General features: G+C 36.1%; 1 protein-coding gene across 5 annotated transcripts in view; it reads left to right on the plus strand.

Moving 5' to 3' along the window:
• Positions 1 to 23,369, plus strand: part of C11H3orf67 (chromosome 11 C3orf67 homolog) — a 75,211-nt gene that overhangs the window by 47,734 nt on the left and 4,108 nt on the right. For 4 of the 5 annotated variants that reach the window (XM_032120448.1, XM_032120450.1, XM_032120449.1 and 1 more), the window contains 3 exons: positions 1,858 to 2,010; positions 8,237 to 8,298; positions 21,909 to 22,000. In XM_032120448.1, the coding sequence (XP_031976339.1) occupies positions 1,858 to 2,010; positions 8,237 to 8,298; positions 21,909 to 22,000 (307 nt within the window). Of the gene's footprint in view, positions 1 to 1,857; positions 2,011 to 8,236; positions 8,299 to 9,445; positions 11,009 to 21,908; positions 22,001 to 23,369 lie in introns of those variants that run through there. The other variant, XM_032120451.1, reaches the window with a different exon arrangement.

Below are 23,369 nucleotides of genomic sequence, written 5' to 3' on the forward strand. Positions count from 1 at the left end.
AACAGCAGATGTTTAGAATTATGCTGTGATAATTCCAAAAATCTATGCATCTTTCTTCATAGATGTAAAGGAACAGACAAGCAAGTTTGGGCAATTTTTGTGCTTTTATTAAAAAGAGAATGAGAAAAAAAAGTTCTTTCAATAGTTAGTGCTTTTATTCTGCAGAGCACCAGTTCATTCAGTCAGTTTAATGACTGCATACCAATTATATGAGGGAAGAAAGATAAGCCAAAGCTTCTCTTACAATAATCAAATAACTGCAGAAGGTTTATATATAGGAAAATTAACAGGAAATCAGCATGTTCAGTAAGATCAATAAAAGTTACAGCAGCTGCAGATCTGGTAGAAGACTGATACATCAGAGCAAAGCAGGCTCCCCAGGTGTAACAAAGCAAGCTTTGGATGAGGTGAACAAACGACTAATAGTCACTGAGCTAGTAACAGGCATTCAGAAAGGGTCTAGAGAAAACATCTCATATTATTTTAGGATTAAAAATGATAGTAGTAATCACAATATTCAGGAATGAAGCTTGGACCACATAAGCCAGGGGTAAAAAAGGAATGGTAGCTGTGCAAACTGCTTTGTACCTTCTGTCATCTTCTTGTACCTTGTATGTTATATACAGAGAAAGCAAAGAGTTGTAATCATAATTTCAGTATGAATTCTGGTGGTAAGGTGACTTTTGTACCCCTAGAAGACACACTTAAACATTACACACTGTATTTCGTAGCAGGAAAAGCTGTCAGTGTTCGTATCACTTGTACTGCTGACGTGTGTGTTCTTGAGGTCTTCTGGTACCTGGTACCATCTCACAGCAAAACAGACTGAGAGATCCTCCCTTCTGCCAGGAATATGATACACTCCTGGTCTAAAAACTCCATTCTCTTCACTAGAATCAAAGCACTGTCCCTCCTTGGGATATTGTTGTATAGTGTCTCACAGCCCACTGGCCAATATTCCAGTCATCTAAATCCATTCAAGTTCTGCTCACTGCCTGGATTCACTTTTCAAGCAGAAATGTTTTCTACTTCCATTTAGAATCACAACTAGATGTCTCAAGTATTAGACTTGTTCCTTTGTGAAAGAGCAATCTATGTGGACCCTTTAAAAAGGGATAGCTTTTCTCAAAGAAGGAGTTCTTTAAACAACGATGATGCCACCAGCAGGTTGGGTGACTTTAAAGTATCTTATTTTAAGGTTTTGAGTGAGGTTCAAGTACCAACTGCAAAATGGTTATTATGTGTTTGCAGCTTTTGACTTGTGGATCAAGTTTGATATAACAATTAGGGTTATATTAACAATTCAACTAGTGGATATGAAAAAAGTGAAAAGACATTGAAATTTACTTAAAAATTCATTCACTAACAAATTGCCAGAATAACTTTTGAAATTTAGTGTTGACACGGCTTTCCAGAGAAATTTTATACTCTGTTTAACCAGTAACTAAATGGTATGTTGATGGTGTTGATGATACCATGATAACTGTGGGATTGGGTTTAATTCAAGGTTTGCATTTATTAGCTAGGATTTTTGAACTTCTTAAAGCCTGCTTTTATCTTCTGTTTTTAATTGCAGTGGAACAGCAACTTCACCAAACACCCTGGATAAAAACTGCCATTCATTACAGTGTTTGTGGTGTTCTTCTTTCCTGTAATTATGTGTAAATATGCTTGATCTTCATAGCTGAACAGAAATCTGTTAACTTATTTTTTCTAGTAAACATTTTGTTTCTCTTTCAGTATTGTACCTTCTTGAAGATTCTCTGAGAGATTCTCCAAGGTCTCTCTGGGTTTGAGTCATCTATTCTGTTTGGTGATCCTGTCCTATATTGTTGACTTTTCAATTTTATTTCACAGGAGTATGACAGGGAAAAGTACCAGTCAAATAGACTAAGTTCATCTGAACTACAGATGCTGGCCAGCATGAAGAGACAACAAAATGAAGAATTATGGGATGCTGGGATCTCCCATGAGCTGAGCGTGTCACAGATCGATATCTGCAATGTCAACGTAAGTACAAGCAGTGATGATGATACAGCAACCTGGAACTCCTGTTTCCCACCAGTAAGTCTAAACCCACAGTATTTTCTCAGGGGTCTTGAATACTAAATCTTCTTTGAGTAGAGTTGAAATTTAAGGTATCATTACCAAAGGCTCTTAGAACTTATCAAGTAAAATATTTAACCAAGATACACACGCTTCCAGCAGGTTCTCTAGTACCATCACGGATAAAGAGAAATTTGTTATATATATTCCTTCCTAGAATCCTGAATAATCATGTAGTCTGTACAGTTTGTCACAATAGTGGCTGACAACCTGCAGGTGTGTGATACAGTACTTAAAAATAGTTCCAAAATGAATGAAACCCATATACACCAGTCAGCAGCTGCATTACAGTGTGAGTAATGGAAAATAATTGCTTCTTACAATGATAAAGTCTCATTACTGGAAAGCTAAATGTTTAAAGAACTGAAGCAGGAGAAAGCAGCAAAAAGCTGCAGTAGTTCTGTGTACTTGGTATATGATCATTATGAATTTTACACCTTGGATCATTACTTGTCCTGGTACAAAGTGGTACAGAATCACGCAGACCTGCCCTATGTGACAGTACTGCTATAAGAAGCTGAGTATTTGTTGCAGTACACCAAAAAGTATTGAATGTATGAAAGCACAGAATAACATTTCAGGAACTATATAAAGGTACTAGCAGGAGCTGCTGTAAAACTAGATAACCTCCTACTCTATTTATACATCAGCAATATAGCTGTTTTTTATTACAGTTGGAGCAATAATAAACAATTAATGTGGCTTAAGTAAAGCACACAGCATAACTCTGAGGCAGATCCATCATTAGAAGAGTAAACGCAGCTGTGTTGCCCCAATATTAACTATTGCAGAGTAAATGCTCTAAAGTGTTAGGTGCAAATTACCTTCAAGGTTCTACAGGGTCCAAATAGAGGCCTGTAGCAGCAACTTTCTGTAGTGAATTATCAACACAGTGCCGGAACTTTGGAGTACCCTGTTAAATGAAGGTTTCAAAACAGAAGAAATGTATTGGTAAGTGGGTAATTGTACAAATAAGAACTTGATTTACAGAGTACTATTTCACAGGACATCAGAAAAACATTAGTTGGTATTAACTATTTGATATACATCTCCATTACACATTTTGTTAATTTAATGATATTTCCAATGTGTTTTCTCTGTGCTCACTAAATAGGCTCAAACATGGTTCAAATCTGCAAGACTAGGCAAATGGAAGTCAATTAAATATAGAGAATAGCAGTCTCATTAATTTTTTAGTAGCTTAATTATAAGGAAACTGATAAGAATATTTAGATACATCAGGTTTGGTTAATACAAAGTGCATGACTAAAACATAACGAACTTTTAAAGTAAAATGTACTCCTTCAGTGTTCAGTGAAGCACAATATGATTGCAAAGACTATTCTTTGATCTTACTGCCTTGATCAACTTCTGTAGCTTCAATCTAAAAAAAGTGTTTAGACGTAATAGGTTAGTAATATAAATTGCAATTTAATATAATTGTAGTTTTTCATAACAGCCCTTTATGCTCATCTTTCTCTACATAATTCAAGTGTAAAAGGCAAGATTTTGTCTTTGAGAGAGTTTTTCATGTTTCATTCAGCTGACTGAAGAGTTTGTTGTACCTTACACATTCAGCCTTAGCAGGTTTCTCCACTGCATTTTGCAAGGCGGACACTGAGACTATTTTAAGATTAAATGGCAAGAAACTCATTTTCAAGGAGAAATAACTTAGGAAAGAAACCTGATCTTTCTCAGATAAAGACTAACCACTTAGTTCCTCACAAAAACAAAGACATTCAGCTTTCCAGGTCTTCCCTACCCATTTACTCAGCCTTTATGGAGAGAACTCTGAACAGTGTCAGTCAGTCCCCAGCATCTGGTGGGGACTTCATGTTTTCCTTTCTGAGATATCAGCCAGAGCACCAGCTATTCATAGATATGATAGAAGTTTTTTGAGTATGGACTTCTGTGTTTAACACTGCTCGATGTAATTCTGTTCCAGCATTTGGAAAAATGCAGAGTATCTATGTGAGGGGGATAATTCACTCTGTAGACCTTTGGTATCTAAGAAGGCTGTTAACAACAATTGTTAATGGAGGTGATTATTTAATCACCCCACATTCTTTCAACACAAAAGCTTTTAAAAAGTAGTTGGGGAAATTTTGGTATGCTGATGGTGAATGTTAGTATATTTTGATATGCTTACAACGTTTCAGAAGACGTGAGAGTAGCAATGCTGTGCCAGTATTTAAATGGTTAGCTGACATGAAAAAGTCTTTAGTCAGGCATTCTCTTTCTGTAAGACCTAAAATCATAGAATTATAGAATAGTTTGGTTTGGAAGGGACCTTTAAACGTCATCTAATCCGTCACTCCTAGCACTGGGCAAGGACACCTTCCACTAGATCCAGTTGCTGAGGGCCCCATCCAATCTGGCCTTGAACATTTGTAGGGATGGGCAGTCACAGTTTCTCTGGGCAACCTGTTCCAATGCCTCACCACCCACAATGTAAAAAAATTCTTCCTAACATTTGGTCTAAATCTACCCTCTTTTAGTTTAAAACTGTTGCCCTTTGTCCTACCACAACAAGCCCTGCTAAAACTCTGTCCCCCTTTTTCTTGTAAAGCCTCCTTTAGGTACTGAATGGCTGCAGTAGGACCTTTCCAGAGCCTTCTCTTCTCCATGCTGAAAACCCTAGCTCTCTCAGCCTGACCTCCATAGGAGAGATCTTCCAGTCCTCTGATAATTTTTGCAGCCCCACTCTGGACTCACTACAGCAGGTCCATGTCTTTCCTGTGCTGAGGACCCCAGAGCTGGACACAATACCCCAGGTGGGGTCTCATAGGGGCAGAGTAGAGGGGCAGAACTTCCTCCTCAACCTGCTGCCAATGCTTCCTTTGGATGCAGCCCAGGATACAATTGGTACTCTGGTCTGACAGGTCATGTCTAGTTCTTCATCCTGCAATACTCCCAAGTCCTTTTCCACAGGGCTGCTCTCAATGCTTTCATCCCCCAATACTAGTAAACTCATCATTTCTTCAGCTTCCAGTTTTTATAAAGAAGTGTTTCTTATACATGTATTTATTCCTTATATATTTTTATTATGTAAAAAATATATGTGTAGAATAAAAGCAGATTTGTTTTTATGTCCCTGATCTTTAGTACCACCATCATTTGAGTTAAGAGAATTTTCAAATGCTCAATCCTTCCAAAATCAGATGTACAAACTGCAGAAAAGTTTAGAGAGAGAGAGAGAGAGATATAGATCTGTAGCCATCTTTCAGTTGCATAGGTAAATTACTTTAGCACTGCAGTATATGGAAAAGAAATAGAAATAATCCTCATATTGGAATTTGAGAAATTAAGGACAGCTTGAAATTCTTGTCATGATTAAACTTTCATGCTTACATGTGTTTCCAGGTTGTATCTTTCAGATTCTTTAAATCAGTAGTATCAATTGCTTTCCTTCTCTTATGTTTTTCAAAGATAAATAAGGAGTATTTTCTTCCAAATTTTTCTTCATTTTATGCATTTGTGTCCTTTAGTTGGAATCTATGGCAACAGCACCACCAGAAGGCAGCTTTTTGTGTATCTTTAATTTTGAAATACCTTTGATGTTTTGCAAGGCAAGACAGGGTATAATCATGTTAGATAATGAATTTATGTATCCAACCATTATTTTATATATAAAGCACATTCTGAGTGAGTTTAATTTTTTCATCACTTAAACTTTTTGGCTTGATTTCCAGACTCATTGAAGAGTGTCATGTTACTGACTTAAATGAATCTGAGAAACCCTTGTGAATGTAAAGGCACATAGATCAATCACATTACTGAGCTGAAGTTAGAACAGATGTTCTTAAACATGTACAAAACAGATATACTAAAATTGTGGTTTTATATTCTATGATAGTTTACCAAGAACTGGATATATGCTGTCAGGAGAAAATGTTGAAATGGAAGTGGTTTATCAGCTGCTGTAAACTATGACAGCCAAAAAAGAATAAAATCACTTTGAATATTACACACTACCCAGCATAACTTTCAGTTATAAATATGAAAAACTTCTACTTTAAAATGGGTTTGCTTTGAAGGAGGATTGTAAGCCCTTGTAAAATGTGTGTGGGGCACAGTTTCAATTCAATACTATGTGTATGTAGAGCCAAATATTTTAAAATATTTTATTTGACGGTGTCTTACCTGAATGTTCTCTTAAATCTTAAGACCTATGAAAATCCATGCTAGCTTTGCAACACTATGAAAGACACAGTTATATGTATTGCAGAGTTTAATGTGAAGTTTATACCCACACATATAAACATTATCCAAGAAAATTTGCAAAGCTTACAAGACATTTCTGCTTAAATGCCTTGCTTTATTCTAGAGATCCTGTAAGACTTCCTTGCCCTGTCAGAGAATTGGCCCATTCAGCTTCTTGGATAGTTGTTTCCACACTTCAGACATCAATTCAAATACAACACAAACATTCTGGAGAAAGATTGTCTACAAGAGTATTCAAGATTTCTTACTGCGTATGGTCCCTGTTTCTCAGTCAGAAATGCAAAGGAGAAGGAAGATTCTCCTAATTGCTCACTGATATATCCTGGAAGCTTGTAGTGGTATAATAGTGGTATAATGTTGCATTAGCAGAATCCAAGTTATGCCCACCACTAAGATATGTCTTTCGGGTAAGGAGTACTCACAGAGAAGAAAGATTACTTGTTCCACAAGCAACTGCCTAAATATAAATTCAGTCACATAAGTCTTGATCTGAAAAATATTTGAAAGAGTACTTCCAGGTTCATACCTAATTTGTGGAAGGTCTTCTGGCCTCCTTTGTGAGTTTTCAGAAAAGAAGGTCACTTAACATGGAAATGGTCTGGCAGAACTGAAGTCTTACAGACGAGAGGAATGTTATTTAAACCCAGAATTATGCCAACTGTGAGCTCAGTTTGACAACCCCTGGAGGGATCTGTTCACATCAAGTCAAATCGCAAAACTGAGGCAGGGTATTCTTTACTATGAAATAAGACCAAAAATTATTTAGACAGATATTCTGGTTCATAGACTGACTAATTCACTCTCTGTCTTGTCCTCAATCTTCCACTAGCTGTCATCAGGGAATTGCACTATCCACCACCAGGCAGTGAGTCATATTTGGTAGTAATTAGGATGTCATTCATCCTGAACATGTATTTTACAACATCCCTTTCCATTTTCTGAAACCATGAGAACATACTCATTTTTATATTGATCTTCTTTAAAAAGAATCCTTTCACAACACTTTTTATTATTTTAGCATTTTGTGTACTAAATTGTGTAAGTATTGTTAGTGTATGCTTACATTTTCACTTACTTTGCATTTCCTCCAGTGATTTGTTTAGAATTGCTTTTGAGGTGTGTGATAATGGCAGGGGAAGTCTCTTCTGGTAGAACTACATATATTCTGGGAGAAAATGTATTTATGGATTTTGAAATTCTTGAATTTTTACATCAGTTTATGATATTGATCTTTCTTGCAAATAACTCTTTTTAATGCCATAAACCAAATGTAGTTTGAAACTTTTGGGACATGTACTTACAATGGGTAGGTAAGATTTGAAGACTGGAAAATTATTGTATTTTGTATGAATATTCATACAGTCCACTGTTAGCTGTTCAGAACAGCTTAATCCAGGCTTCAAAGCTGCAGTGCCATGGAGAATCATATGTGCTTCAGTAATCTTCATTTGGGACTGCTAAAATAACTGCTATTGGTGCTTCTAACCTGGTGTACCAGCTCTCTTACCTCTCCCTTGGTGTTTTCTACTCTTAAAAATGGTTTGTTCTGCACAGATCCTACTAAGAGTTCGTTCCTCATGCTTCCTACACATGCTCAATCCAGACTCATCTGTCAGACAAGACTTTACCACCCCCCATTTCTGAAGTTTCCTGACTGTCCCAACACTCTCACAGGCAGCAGAGAAATGACTGCGTGATCGACTCCTTAATTTATATGTATTTCCACCCAGACAAAAATCATCCTTAAAGTTGTGCTTTTGTACAGTTCGGACCAGAATATCCATTTTTAATTTCACAGATAAGAAAAAAGACTGTAAAATTCTAGTATTGGCAGCTGCAAATGTGTATGCTCATACCAGGTCTCTGACATACTTCTAAACAATCTATTATTTTTTGTTTTCCATAGCCCGTCAGTCAGGAGCATCACTATCAGAAAGAAATGAGCCCACTTTCTCATTCCAGCCCACGGTAAGATTCCATTTATAGCCCAGGCAGTAAGGATTCAGTTCTGAATATTAAATGTGACACTCTTTGATTTAATCTTCAATCTCTTTTCAATTGCAACCTCCTCTCAGAGGGCTTTATTGCTCATTTTAGTCATTGTCTACAGTATGTCTGAGCTGTCCGGGAACACAGAACCGAATTCTGCATGTTTTGGATGTACCACTGTGTATTTAAAGTATCTGACACAGGCCTTGCTCCTACATCTGCTTTGATGTGTGATTCAGCAAATCGTCCTCATCTCACATACATGCACTCTCATCTATTTCTTTCTCCCTCTCTCCCTCTCTGCTTTGAAGGCTTAGAACTAGAATTCTGTATGTGACTGTAGGTGTCAGGGAATCAATTTGTTCCAAAAGATTTTAATGTTACTTATTATGAAAGGGTTTTTTTTCAATAGATAGCCCAGTTAGGAGTGGGGGTTACAACACTCTGGGATAGAGCAAAGGGATCCTGTCTACAGCATATTTTGTCTGTCAGGTTTTTAGCTTGATCTGTTTTGTTTGGAATCAGCAACAAAATCCCTGTGACTTTAATGTAAGGTGAGATGACAAGGGGAGAAGGTGACTAGGGAAAATTAATCAGATTGAGACTATTGAGACAATCAAGATTAATTGTCCAGTCTCAGACCTCCTTTGTACCTGTGAAACCCTCACATCACTGTCAATTTTTTAACTGCCCGAACAAGAGGTGTACTAATTTTTAAAAGCAGTCCTATTTCACTTTCACTTGGTGTTGTTAATGTGGATTTTGCTTGTCTGAGTTTTAACTGGATGAGGTATGTGTTTTGGGGGGTAGGAGTAGGAGGAGAGGACATTTCAGATACAACTTCTTTATATTTTACCAAGTCTGAAATGTTTTATGAGAGCTCACTGTCAGTCAGTTGTGCAGGATGTTTCTCCTCGCAGAGATGTTTTCAGCCACTTGAATCACTCGCCATCCATATTTTTATGGATTCAAAATCTTCTGATTAGATTTTATGAACTGAACAATATGAAACTTTCTGTGCAAGTTCACCAGATGCATCAGTTATTGCAACATGCAGCCATATACTTCCGATACATTACTGGAGTTAAAGAATAATCCTGGATTCCTGTTCCCTTTCACATGCAAGTCAAAGTACCTATGTTTGTCTAGAAGACCCCTCTGCCTTGGGTTGTCAAAGGAACCATCTCCTTATGAGTTGTTGAATGGATGAAGTGGACAGAGATCATTGACTATAGTCCACAGAGTGCAACGGGAGGTACCTTGAGACAGAACTTTGGACGCTTTATTCCAAAATTGATTTTATAATTCTGATGACATTAGAATTGCCTATATTTTAGTGCAAGCTATGTTGTTTGTCTTCTTTTTGCCCATACATTGGTTAAGTCAGGTTTTATTAAGTTATTTTCATGCATGTGCTAAAGCAATTTGGTACTTGGTACATTTTATATACTGAAAAAACAAATAAACACCATCATCTGTAAAAATAAAGTGTTTCATCATATCAACTTAATATGATCAAAATGAAAACTTGTATTTCCATATAATAAAATTTAAAACAAAAGAGTATAATTTATGACTTAGTTCTTATGCAATTTTAATCCAGTACACACAGTAGACTTAAATTTCCCTAGAAATCATTTTCGAGAAATGCAGGTGGTATTCATAAAATACCTGACTTGCAAGTGCCTCGTAAATTCAGTAGCCCTTGTGAACTGCCAGAAAAGCGTTATTGGGCTGTAAATACAGAAGATGACAAAATTATGAGGTCAGTTTGCATCATGATATAAAAACTGGAAATGATGTGACTTGAATACCATTATTCACATAGTTACCTTTCATTTATAATGGAAAACTCTGTAATGTTTTTCGCAGAGGATGTGTACCTAAATAAGAGGGAAATAAAGTTAACGGTAATTCTATAACTTAGTTCCTAAATTTTTTTAAAGGCAATTTTAACAAATCCTGTATAAGCAACTAGAAAATGTCTAAAGCTTTGTAAGCCTGCTATAGCTTTGTAGGGAACACATAGAATATTTGAAAAATTGATACAGCCCCTTTAGGTGTGTGGGTGTAAATGCTATGGTAGGAAGACAGTTACATGGTGCATTTACTGAATGAACAAATAGTTTGTTGTAAAGAGGGGTAAAGAACGGGTCTTGAGTAATTTTAAAAAGTGTAGTAGTGATATTTTCTGGGAAATGAAAAGAGCCCAATGTGGAAGCTATTGTCCAGTAAATGTAGGTTCTGTCCATAATAAGATAAAAGGACAAGCCAGGAAAGAAAGCCTGTGAAGGTAATGGAAATTCAGTCAATAAAAAGACTCAGCTCGACTCATTGTCCATTGGTTCCACTGGGTAAAGGTCATAAGTCTGCCAACAATATTGCTCCTGCCATACAAATCACCTCACCTCATGCTGCTCTGCAAGGCAGAGAACCAGTTAATGAAAGGAGACGACTGAGTGCAGAGGCTGCACAGCCAGAAGAGCGAGGTGGTGTGCAGTGTTTCGGCCCTGGCCATGCAATTCCCACTGACTGATGTGCTGCGTGGTCCTGGCAGAACTCGGGAATTGCTTTCTTCTCTCCAAATAGGGAGCTGTAACTATCCGTATTGTTGCTTCCTCCAGTGCAAGGACTAGAATTTTCTGTGTAACCAGCATTTACTTCATAAGATTTTGTCATCCAAACTAGTTGTGTGTCATAGAAGGTTTGGAAGTTTCACTAAAGGAAATCCTGGAAGACAGTAAGTGTTTTACAATTTCAGCCATACTGAATTGTGAAATGCAGAGCTGCTCTCTGTAAAAGATCACTTGAACCTAATTTATTAATAGACTTTTATAAACTTCAACAGATGCTGTCCAGAAAATTTATTTCTGATAAAAGCTGGTTTTTCTACCTTAGAGAAAGTTTTCAATTTATTAGAAAAACCCTGTCTTTATAAACATTGCCTCACTAGATCCTGTCTTGGCATCCTACTCAGCTCTTCCCAAAATACCAAATAAAATTCGTTCCTCTTGTTCAAACAGTTGTTCCCCAGAAACTGCACTAAAGTACGGCACAAATATTTCAACATTTAATTGAGTATCCTTTCACAAGAAGAATATTTTATTTAAATAATTTCATGCCAGATGTGCATGGCCAAATTTTCAATTAGGTTTTACCCAGATGTTTCTTTTTCAGTTTCTTTTATCTAAAATCAGCTGATAAGGCCCGCAGCCTCTGACAAATGATTAAGAGCCACTGACCTCCCTTCAAGTGGGCTTGTTACAAGCTGACGAAAGCAGGTTGGCTTGTCATTGTAACCTACATTTTTTATGTGAGACTGATTGGGACGTCATCATTATTCTTTCCTCTACAACAAAAAACCCAAAAAAACTGAACAACACAGTCGACCCAAAGAAAAGTAAGTAACATTTTCATCCCTTTTATGGTAAATGTTATAGATTTGAGATTTGTCACCACATAATGTTTCATTGATATGGAGAGTGATGTGTCTGAGGAGGACAATAACTTTTCAAAATAAAGTTGTTGGTTTTACCTTAAGGAAAAAACCAGAACCCAAGTCCTCAGTTGCTACTTTATCCAACAATGTGATTTTTTTATTTTTGTAATGACATGCATGCACAGTACTTCAGGTAATGAATCATGAAATGCATAACCATGTACCTTTAACTGAAAGTATTTTTAAATTATATTCAAACTTGATGACTGGTAAAATTTAGGTATGTTAGTTATAAATATAAATTATATGTAAATGTAATGAACACCTCTTTCTGTGCATTCTGACCACTGCTGGTTTCAGGGAATAAATTATTTCTTTCTCTTTCTTTGAAATTTTCTTCTAGAGAAGTCTTTTTTTAGAACCTATTGTTACCATATATATTGCCATTATCATGGCACCTGAAATTTGCATAATTTGCATAATATCAGTGATTCCAGCATAAAACTTTACTGTAAACTGTAAACTTTCAAATATTAAAAGTATCTTTGAGACTACCATTCAATTACTCTCATCCATCCCAGATGAAAACTAAACATTGCAATAGCTGATGCATGTGTTACTAAACCATTGAGAGATTCTGTAAAATTAAACAAATGGTGCAGCAAATGAGAGATTGTAGCTATGACATATGTTTGCACTACAGCAGAACCTCTCCCTCATGTAGAGTGTGAAATTCAGGCACAAGAGGCCTTTGTATTTCCATGCAAAGGTTTGACTAGCAGAATAACTTAGTTAAGAAGCACATTTAAAGACTGAGTTTTTCAAACAAAGAAGCATATTTATTCTTATGATTCATTACAAGATCAAGGTCATACAATCCCATTACTTCTGCAAAACAGACAATATTACATTATGAAGTAGTATAAAATTACACAACAGTTGTCAAAGTAATTGAACAAGAACGATGTATCACAAAATGTACTTTGGTTTTTATTTTACTTGTTCAGTTACTTACCCACAAAATAGAGTAATTTGCAGTAGATCTCCCAGTCGTTAATCTGAATTAGCGAAGTTCTGCTGCATTTGTCAGGCAATAATGTGCATGAAAAAGAACATGACAAAAGAAGCAAATGGCAAAAGAACCATCTAATTGAACAGGTTACATTTTTTAATCATGATGGTAAAAAGCCTAGCTGCAGAAAGGTTATGGAGAACCGAGTGGCTAACATGTTAAAGCTTGTTAAAATAATCCAAAAATGTGTTTCCCTTGTATGGGAATCTAAGAACAAGGGAAAATGTGGCAACATATGCACTAAGGATTTAAATATAAAACATGGCAAATACTTTCCAACATGCTGTTACATCCATGTCAATGTAAGGTAGTCTATCTCTTTTTTCTGTATCTCTCTCTTTTTTTTTTTTTTTAGCTTCAGGACTTACTGAGAATAATTTTATTGTCAGTCACACACTTTTTATGGATATTCCTGGGCCATTCAAACAAAGGCCTTGCTTATATGTTAAGATGGACAATAGGCAGTAAAAGACTTTACCTCTCAGATATGTCAGATTGAAAGAATGAGATCCCTGTTTCCAGACTGTTGCAATCTCTCTTTCCATACTCAGCTGAACTGTTGCTATGGCCCTTTGCCAGTGTGGCTTTTTCCAGGGTATCTCCAGTGTTTATGGATGATGGGTTGCTTTGGTCCAGCCACAAGTCAGCACCTAAAGTCTTAGTCCATCTTCTGAAAACTCTGAGAGCCTTAGGAACTGCACAGAACAGTCAGATGCTGTTGGTGGCTAGTTATGGAAAAAGGAATTACTTTAATTGCAAGACTTCTTAGTCACTAGATTCAGGTGCTTCCTGAACTGGTAGAACAGTAAAATAGAATTTTTTTTTAATTTTATTTAATTGTTAAAAATATGTAAAAAAGTAAGTACACCCTACCTAAAAGACACTTCACTAAATGTGAAAATCCATTTGATTCACTTATCAATGAGTATCTAATGTATTTACTAGAATTTACTTGCTTAGATTAGATTAACACAGAGGAATTTTGACACACCTTTGCAAATTCATTACTTCCAGTTTATACAGCTGATCTTCTGATAAATGAATCACAACTAGCAAGGAAGAAAGAGCTAGTACTTTACTCATATCGGATGTTAAAACTGGTTTTCTCTACTAGTGCCATTTATATTGCTAGTGAATATCAAGACTATAATCTAGACAGCAAACTAACATGGTGATGATCTAAAGGTTCAGTCTTCAAGTAAAATTATATGTTCCTCCCATTTAACAAAGCTATGATAGAAATTTCATTTATTTAACTACAAAACGTCGACCAAATAGCAAAATATTTTAATTACTAAGTTGTTAAACCTCCAAATTCAGGTCATTCATATTTTTAGATGTAGATGACTGTGTATGGTTTTAATAACCTGCACAAAGTTATCATTTCCACTTTGATAATGAAACAGAAACTGGAAAGCATTGACAGGTCAGACTTTCAGCAAATACCAGTCTGCATGATTATAGTGTACATAACTGTAGTAGCACCAAGCATTATCTAAATATCTTGTTTAGCAAGTAGAATTCACATCTCCTTTGTTATCCTTGAATCCAATCTAGCATGCCTAAGATAGTTCATTTAGAGATTTAAGGCTTTAAGAGCAGATTCAAGTGTTCCCTGCACAGTTGCACTTGTACTTTTTATGATCTCATGTTACTAACTCACGGACAATTAAATTATTTAGGTTTTAAGGAGGTCCCTGCCTCCATTAGAAGTGCAGTGTTTGGCAAAATGGACTTGCTGAAGTGGTTTGGAGGAAGGGAAAAGGCATTTTCTAAATATGCTTGTGATTTTCTCAATCTTAGTGCTAGGAAAAAAAGGAAGTTCCAGTAAGGCATACAGTAAATGAAGATATTATGTATTAGGGATGAAATGAATCTGTCACTTCGATGGATTGTGAGGCAAAGAACAGATTAACAGATTACTCATAGTCAGAATGCAGCTCACTGTGAAAAATGTGCAGGAAATGATAAGTGTTGGTTTGTGCTGATTTAATGATATCTTGAAACTACAGTGGCACTCCAGGAAAATAACACAATGTAGCTCATGGCTTGCTTTTTTTTAAATCATCAATGTATTGCCAGATTGTCCTTAAATACTTTTCAAAACAGAACTTCCAATTCATGCAAAGTCATAGGAAAATATATATTTATGTTATTTTTCAAGATTTTTGTTAAAATATGCATTCAAAAATCCTTGATTTTTATGTATAAGTATATTCTGTATTCTTTTGGTGGTATATCTTCTGCTTCTGTGAACTCACTCAGTTTTTCATTTTAAAAAAGCTGGTTTCCCCACCTGGAACTGAGTAGCAGTGAACAGTTATTGATGTATAAATTAATACTGAATTTGTCTCAGTTTATGGAATTTTTATGTAAAAACTTACAAATGTTCAAGAATTTGAATTGTTCAAAGCATTTTAGATACAATAATAGACAACATAAAGCTCAGATGATTTCATAATCATTACAGTCATATGTGGTGGCAGTACCTGAAATTAGCTTCAACATATTTTCAAATAATGTTTGTGTTTTGCACATGTCAAACAAATCTCTTTATTAATAGCCTACAAAAGTCCTTGCTTCACTACTGAAGCTATTATTGAAGAGTTTATTTCTATGGAGGTACTTCCATTAAAAAATAAACCCAAACCTCAGACCTCCCATTATGAATACAGGATTAACGTATGACTAAGCAGAAACAAAATAGGTGTGTGTAGGTAATTTGGCATAAGTTAATGAAGTTACACGTGCCTGAAGCTGACCAGATATGGAAATAATGGAAAATTCACATTTTTTAATCTAGAGGAGCCTAACCAGCAATGCATGGTCCAAAAAGAGATGCATCAGGGAATAGATGAGGGGTCTTACAAAGCCAGGTGACTTTTTATTAATTTATCTAAGAATTGAAATAGTCTCTACTAAATTTTCTTAAGTAGATATAATTAAAACTAAAAACAGAAGTGTCTTGGGGTGACTTTATGATGTGCATCCCCTATCTCTGCTCTATGCCCAGAAATTAACTTTGTGCCTTTCTGTGCCTTTAAACTGAGCCTGAGAGGGGGGAGAGGGAAAAATAACCGAGCAAACTTTTCAAACAGTTGTTTCAAGGACGCAGAGATACACAGATTCCTCTGCTTCCAACAGCAGCAAGAGGGGAGGAAGTGCCCTGCTTGCTTTCCAGCCAGGTTTTCCAGCTCCTTTTTATCTGTAGGGAGATGGAGAGTTGAACTTTGTTTTCCTGGGACTTTGGTTTTTTCTCTTCTTTTTCTGGTCTCCACCGAGGCCCTGGAGGGGGGCCCACCACAACCCAGCTCCAAGGAGGGGGAGAGACTATGAAAGGACTCTGAAATTTTCCCAGGTTTTTTCTCCACAGCAAGAGGTTTTATTATTGAGCATTAGTATTCTTTTCCTGTGTGTTTGTTAAATAAATAGTTCTTATCTCTTTCACTTTCCTCCGAGGAAAATTTCTTTTTCCCCAAACCTGGTGGGGGAGGGATGGTTGTAACCTGCCTTCTATCAGAGGATATTTTCCTCCAGATTTGTCCAAACGGGCACAAGAAGGAAAATAAGTCTCTATCTTAGCAGAACTGAACCATACTTTAGATGTGAGCTGGCACTCTGCATTCAGTCCATCATGGTATGATATCACTTATGCACTTTGAGCATTTGCAGCAGGATTTGCTCCATGTGGTATTAAATATTGCTAATACAGCAGAAGTATGCACTGAGATTTAAGTTGATAGCAAGATGTCAGGAACTGGTCCTTTTTTTGTTAAAATATTTTTACACTTGATTCACACATTGACATTTTCTGGCCCTCCACAGTTAGTCAAATAATCCAGTGTAAAAACACAGTTCAGCAAATGTGCTCCTCTTCTTTCACTCAGGCACAAGTCCATTCTCCTCTCAAGTTCATAAAAATTCACTAAGTAGTTGCAGTTAAATACGATCTTTTGTGTTTCTAGTGACTGTACCCTTCAGGTGCTGAATAGACTGTCAAACTGATGTGTTGGTAATGATACAAAACTGATGCTGGTTTTTCATTCCCTGATTTGATATAAAGTGCCTTGCACTTTTGCAGTATACTACAAGGCTGAACAAATACTCCTTTTAATTTTGGTATAGATTGTTGGACAAAACCATACTAAAACTTTCAAGCATTTCAATTTTGTTAATAAAGTGGATGAAATGATCCCATTGATTTAAATAATACAACTTAAATTTGATCCAAAAGAAATGCAATAAAGTATGCTATCTCAAGTCAGTGCAATATTAAAAATCTTTATACTAAGTGATTTGACATTTTCTCAGTCTCCCAGTCTGCAAAAGTATCTGTGAAAAAATCAAAGGTGTTCATTTAGATTTCAGTGAAAAACTTCTGATACTAAGGATTTCTGTTGATGGTAATAATTTTAAGACATTGTCATTGATAAGAGCTACTTAATAAAGCATCACTAATTCTCTCAACAGACTTTGCTGATGGAGGCCTTTTTTCTGCAAAATTTAAGATATTGTCATAAAACCGAAATTATGTTCATAAGGTCAAAAGATTCTCTTGCTTTCCATCACAGTTCAGCTGCCATGTGATATTTCACTATATGACCTCTATTATCTGAAAGTATTTTCAAAGAATTTTTAAGTAATATTTTTTAAGAAAAATGTAACAAGATTATATAACATTTGCATTATATTTTGGTATGGAGAATAGCTTTCAGAATAAAGAAGAATTTCAGTGCAAGCACTAAAGGTACATGATGCTGTTGAGTGTGTGTGGTAGCTGTTCTGAGCTTTCCTACAAAGCAGCTCACAGTGTCAAAAGACAGTATTTGGCATTCCACACTGTTATCAGTAAGCTCTAGATAGTTCATTGCACATTGATTGTATTGATTACAGCTGGAGGCATTGATAGCATAAATAGAGCGTTTTTAATTAGTCAGAATGTGTGATTAAATTTTCTGTTTTAATGAGATAAACTAGCTTCTTTAATAAGTTCTCAAAAAATATATACTCTTTATTGACTCAGAATAAAACCACAATAAACAGGAACACAGGCCACTGTGTTTCTCAGAATATTGCCAGTTGCCTCCATGCTAGTCCTTGACCTTTTGTCAAGGTCTAACACATTTTTCAGGGTGCTTTTTTAAAATTCACTGAAACCCTCTGTCACACATACACATACAAACATGCTTTAGTTGCTTCTTAAAAGCAACTGCAGATTTTACTGTGGAAAGTTTGTTGTGACTGCTCAGCTGCAGCATCTGTCAGAATTCCTGCTGTAAACCCACTCAGAAGTTTATCCATCAGCTGCCAGCACTTACTCTCTACTGTAATTTGACCAGGAAGATTTCAGCATGCATGAGATTTTTTTTAAATTTCTCTTCAAGATTTTAGGAGGCTAATTTAGACTTTGCTAACTAACTTACCGAAGTAGTAAACCAGTTTTTAATATATGTTGGGTAAAATGTTTTGTTCTTGAAAGTAATACTAAGTCAACAATGAATCCCTAATACTGTTCATTTTTGATTACTTGTCTTGGTGGGAGGTGGTTGAATAGCAAAACTATTTGTTTTTCTTGGACACTGAGAGAAAAAAACATGAGCTGAATCAAGACTGTCTTAATAGGAAACATTAAACTTTCCAACACATCTCTGTTGCTTCTGTCATTGATAAAAACTTCTTTGCCTCCTTCTAGAACCATCAAATCATTAGATCTTACACTTGTACCTCCTCGAAAAAGTAATCATTCATCTACTGAATCAGATACATCAAAATAAATATGAATATGAAACTGAACAACACTTTTAAATAATATTTGACTCCAATAAATGAAGGACAAAATCAAAGATAAAATTACCCAGATACTCAAAAAGCACCCCATCTCTGATTTCTCAGACTAAATATTTCATGCAGATCTTCCAGATATGAGACTTCAAACTAAAATTCACCAATTTCCTGAGTAATAAGAACTATTACTATAGCACAAGTACTGGTTTAACAACATACTATTACTTCATTCCCTCACTGTTTTCTAAATGAATTGCCTCTTTCTTTTTCATTGGGGGTAATTACCTTAATATCTTTCTTTCCTTCTTGCTAACATCCTTTCTGCTTTACAGGTACCAACTACTTTCTTTAGGAATTCCCGGATACATGTTTTATATGAAAAACAGGAATCTTTAAATGCTTGTGGTTTGTACCAGACCTGTATAACTGCATATGTACTCTAAAGCTTTTATATTTTGTAACTGTGTTTGTTGGTCTGACTAAGGTAACTCTCTTTAGAAGTGAGCACTGTCTTTCTCTCTCCTTGCACTTTTGCTCCCGCAGTTGTCCAGCAGAAATATTCTAGTTCTTCTCAGGTTCTCAAACATGGCTGCCTTTTGCAAAAGCTGTAGTGAATGTGGAAGGAAAGGTAGCAAGGCAAGCAGAGGTGTAGATTGGCACTCACTGTAGTTCCTTACCTTCCCTAAAATTGATGCCGTTTCTCTGAGAGATCACCTTTGCCTTTGCTGACTTTGTGTTTCAGTGCAATTGTAAAGAATCAGGTTTGTGCTGCTGCTTTGTGCTGTCAGCCCACATCCTGTGAGGATGGTCAGATTCTAGTGTTTATGTGGCTGATTTTGAGGCAGATCAAACCACACATGCAAGGGACAGGAATAGAAAATATATTCTACCATGCTAGTAGGTATCAGCCTGCATTTAACTGTTATTCCTAAAAACTTCTGAAGCTTTGGTGTAAACAAAGAGCCTTTGGCTGCATTCAGGGAATGCAGATATGGTGAGCAATGACAGACAGCTAATAATGAGAAGTCTAGGTAAGCATATGGCTGTGTACATTGGTGGTACCAGCTCCCACTGGCCCTAGCTAACAGCAGAAGAGAAGGATTGGCTGTGAAGTTGGCCATATATGTGAAAATAATATGACAGTGTAAGAAAATTTTAAAGTATGTTTTTTGCATTTTGACATGATGGAAAATCCAATATCTCTTCCTTTAAATCTGATATACTGCTTGCTGGATTTCTACACCAACAGTTCTGTTTCCTGAGGCAGAAAATTAGTTTTTTCCATTTTGACTGCAAACAGATAGGTGATTGTCCCCAGATTCAACCCAGATTATGCACACAGGCCAACAGGAGATGATGTAGAATCAATAACAAGTCCAGAAGTAGCAGAAAAACTAACAGAAAAAAAAAGCAGCTGGCATATTTTAGCAATTGTACCAGATGACTGAGCCTTGCCAGATTTCTCTGACAGAAGCAACTTGTACATGAGATCATGAAGGCCTTTCAGAAAATAGAAGTGTATTACCTGTTTCCTTGGTGTTGGACAATCAAGTTGAGACAATTACAGTCTGGAATGTAAAGAAATCTGCCAAGCTTTGGAAAAAGTTATCCCTTTTAGACAAAGCCATGGATGTTGAAGTTACCTCTACAGCTCTGGCTAATCTCCTTGGCCTGTAGCACAAGTTCATATGCATAATGCTTTTGTGCCAGCTGTTGGAACAGCCAGACATAAATTGAATCAATCCCAAACCAAGTTTAATTTACTTTTTAGAGCTGTACTGCTCCCATCAGCATGAAGCAAACATATGGGAATTTATCCTCTTCCATACCTCTTGCCTTGCAGTGAAATAGGTTGGTCAAAAACGATGAATCTGGTTCTATCAAAATGAGGTGGTTCATTGAGGTCCCTCAAATTCTGTGTTCAAGTGCTGACTTTCAGTTTTTCAGTCTAGTTAATGATGATATGGAAGCTTTAATGTGTTACAGCTCTTTACTGCCGGAGAGGAGAGATGGGAACGTAAGGAAACAGCAGCTATGCACAGTGTGCGGGGATTAATTTCAGATGTGGAAAAAATTACAAAACATGGCCACCTGAACAAAGAATGTCTTTGTGACTTGGATGTGTCCTTCCAGGGCTATCTTTCTCTGACTGATAGCATAATCTGAATGACTTGGTCACTGCACTGCAGTTTACAATAAAAAACCATGACAACAATAACAATAAAAACAGCTGTTCTGTTTTCCTTTCTCTGAGATGTAACAATCAAAAACAGTGTTTCATAAAGTGGGATATGTGAAAGGAACATTGAACTTTGCATGAATGTATGATAGCATGAAAATAATTTTTAGAAGTTATCACACTAGTGTCCAGGAGAGACATAATTTGTCCGTGAACAGGACAAGAAAGTACTCTCTCCTCGATGAAGATCCCATCAAAATCTTTTTCTTTACAGAAGTGAAATAGATACATGACACCTGTGATAAGAGTCCTCTATATTGTCTTGCCAGTGGGTAGAATCATGTTATGTTCAGTAATGAATTTTTATTTATTACATACAACATTTTATAACAATAGGAAATGGATATAAAGAATTATTTATAATGTATTTGCCTAAGAATGTTTTTTCCCCCATATCAACGACAACATTCAGACTCAATCCAGTGTTTCCTCTTCAGAAAACTTAGTGGCATCCATTTCCTGTCTTAAGTTCAGCTCTAACTCACCACCCATCCAGACAGGGAATGTTACACCACGTTCTGTGTCACCCTATTGCAAGGGCACCAAGCACTGCCAAGTCAGTGGTAACCAAACCAAACACATCTTGTGATTGTCTTTGAGCCTCTTTCCTTAGAGAAGGTAAGGATTTTTAATCAAATTGACTCCCACAGGTTGTTCATTCCAAGCTTTTATTCCTCAGAAAAAGACTCTGATCAGTCCTGTAGGCTTCCAAAGGATAACTCTGTGTTACGGATCACACCTCCTGTACACCCTGTGCTGAGAGACCCACACCAGCTGAAATCTGAAAAGCAAACCTGACCTAAACCACAGATTTTAATGTGAACAGAACAGGTGAAAAGGCTAAGGAAGTAAGAAAGCCTTAATGTCTAATAATTGTATTAACTGTAAAATCTATTTTTATAATAATGAAATCTAGCTTGATTTTGTTTCAAAACACTTGACAACCTGCAATTTCTTTTTGGTTTTTGGGTTTTTTTTTAATAATCAAAATAATTAGAAAAAATAGCAACACAAACTGTGCTTTTATTAATGATATTCTGATTTTTATTTTACAGGAACTGGTTAAATGTGTTCAGTCCCCTCATCATTCCTGGAAGCCAACAACTAGAAGAGCACACTAAATCTTCAACAAAACAGAACACTCAAGGTAGGAATTTATGAAGACAATGAAAAGAACCTAAGTAGAAAGACATTTCTAAAAGTTCTTTCTGTAGTGCTGGTACTGCCTTCTCATAGTTTTCTATCTTACTACTTTTTGGTTTCAAATTCCCTTGTTTATTAATCTCAGCTCAAGGTAGCAGAGTCTTCCATGCAGTATTATTTGCCTCTGCTAGAAGAATAACATGCTGTTGCTCTTTCCTGATGTTCTGACTCTATACAGATTAACTCATAAAAAATGCATCTTATTTGTTAAAAATAAGGAATTTATGCTAATGGGGATGGCAAACCTACATAAGAAAGAACACAAAGACTAAACATTCTTATTCAGAGGCACGATTATACTTGCATAAGAGATACTTCTCTTATGAAGAAAAATTGCAGATTTAGCTTTAAATGAAATCTTAGTGTGATTTCCTGAGGACTATTGTCACCAGAGTTACAGGTTTTTGCTTATTAATGGTGTTTGCTTAGAGGATGGTAAAGAACTTCACTGAAACTGGAAAGTCAATGACACAATAAAGAAAATACCTTGTTTTCCTCAAATGCCCTTTTTTCTTTTCAGTTATCTTAGGAAACAGGGTAGAATCATCATCATAGAGTATCATAAAATGGTTTGGGCTGAAAGGGACCTTGGAGTCCAGTTCCAAGCCCCCCCTGCCATGGAAAGAGACACCTTCCCCTCAACCGGGCTGCTCAAGGCCACATCCAGCCTGGCCTTGGACACTTCCAGGGTAGACATTTACATTTTTCTTCAGGTCTCAGAAATTCATTGGGAGCTCTCATAAATTGGACCCTTGTATTTTGGCTGTCCAAGGGGTACAGACATCTCAGTGATTTACTGTCTAAAATAAATTATGCCCCTCAAAATGGGAACATTTTCATAGACGTAGATTTGTAATTGTTTGTGACAGCAAAATACAATTTTTCTGTCAGGAAGGGACCTTGCTTTGAAGAATCAAGTAATATGTAGTGTTAAGGGTCCTGAATAAGCCAAACAGAATTGAACAGTCATCCTTGAGCTATAGGTACATTGGACAAAAATTCATGAAAGGTCCCAGAGAACTTTTCTCGTTAGTATTATGAAATCCAAAGCTTGTTGCATTAAACCGATAATTTTTGTAAATTTTTTAAACTGTATTATTACCTTTAAAAAGCTTTTAAAAAGAAGTATATTTGGGAATTTGTATTTCTCCTGTTATCCACACTAGAATTTCCAAACGGTTTTGTGTATTGTTCCTAAACTCATTTTCCTTTAAGCTGAAATATTTTACATCATGTGCCTTTGATTACACATTTGGAGAACAGAAATTGCCTATATACCATAGCTTTTTATTTTGGCTTTTTATTTTAGTACC

Source organism: Corvus moneduloides, chromosome 11 (genome assembly GCF_009650955.1).
Source record: "Corvus moneduloides isolate bCorMon1 chromosome 11, bCorMon1.pri, whole genome shotgun sequence".
NCBI classification, from domain to species: Eukaryota; Metazoa; Chordata; class Aves; order Passeriformes; family Corvidae; genus Corvus; species Corvus moneduloides.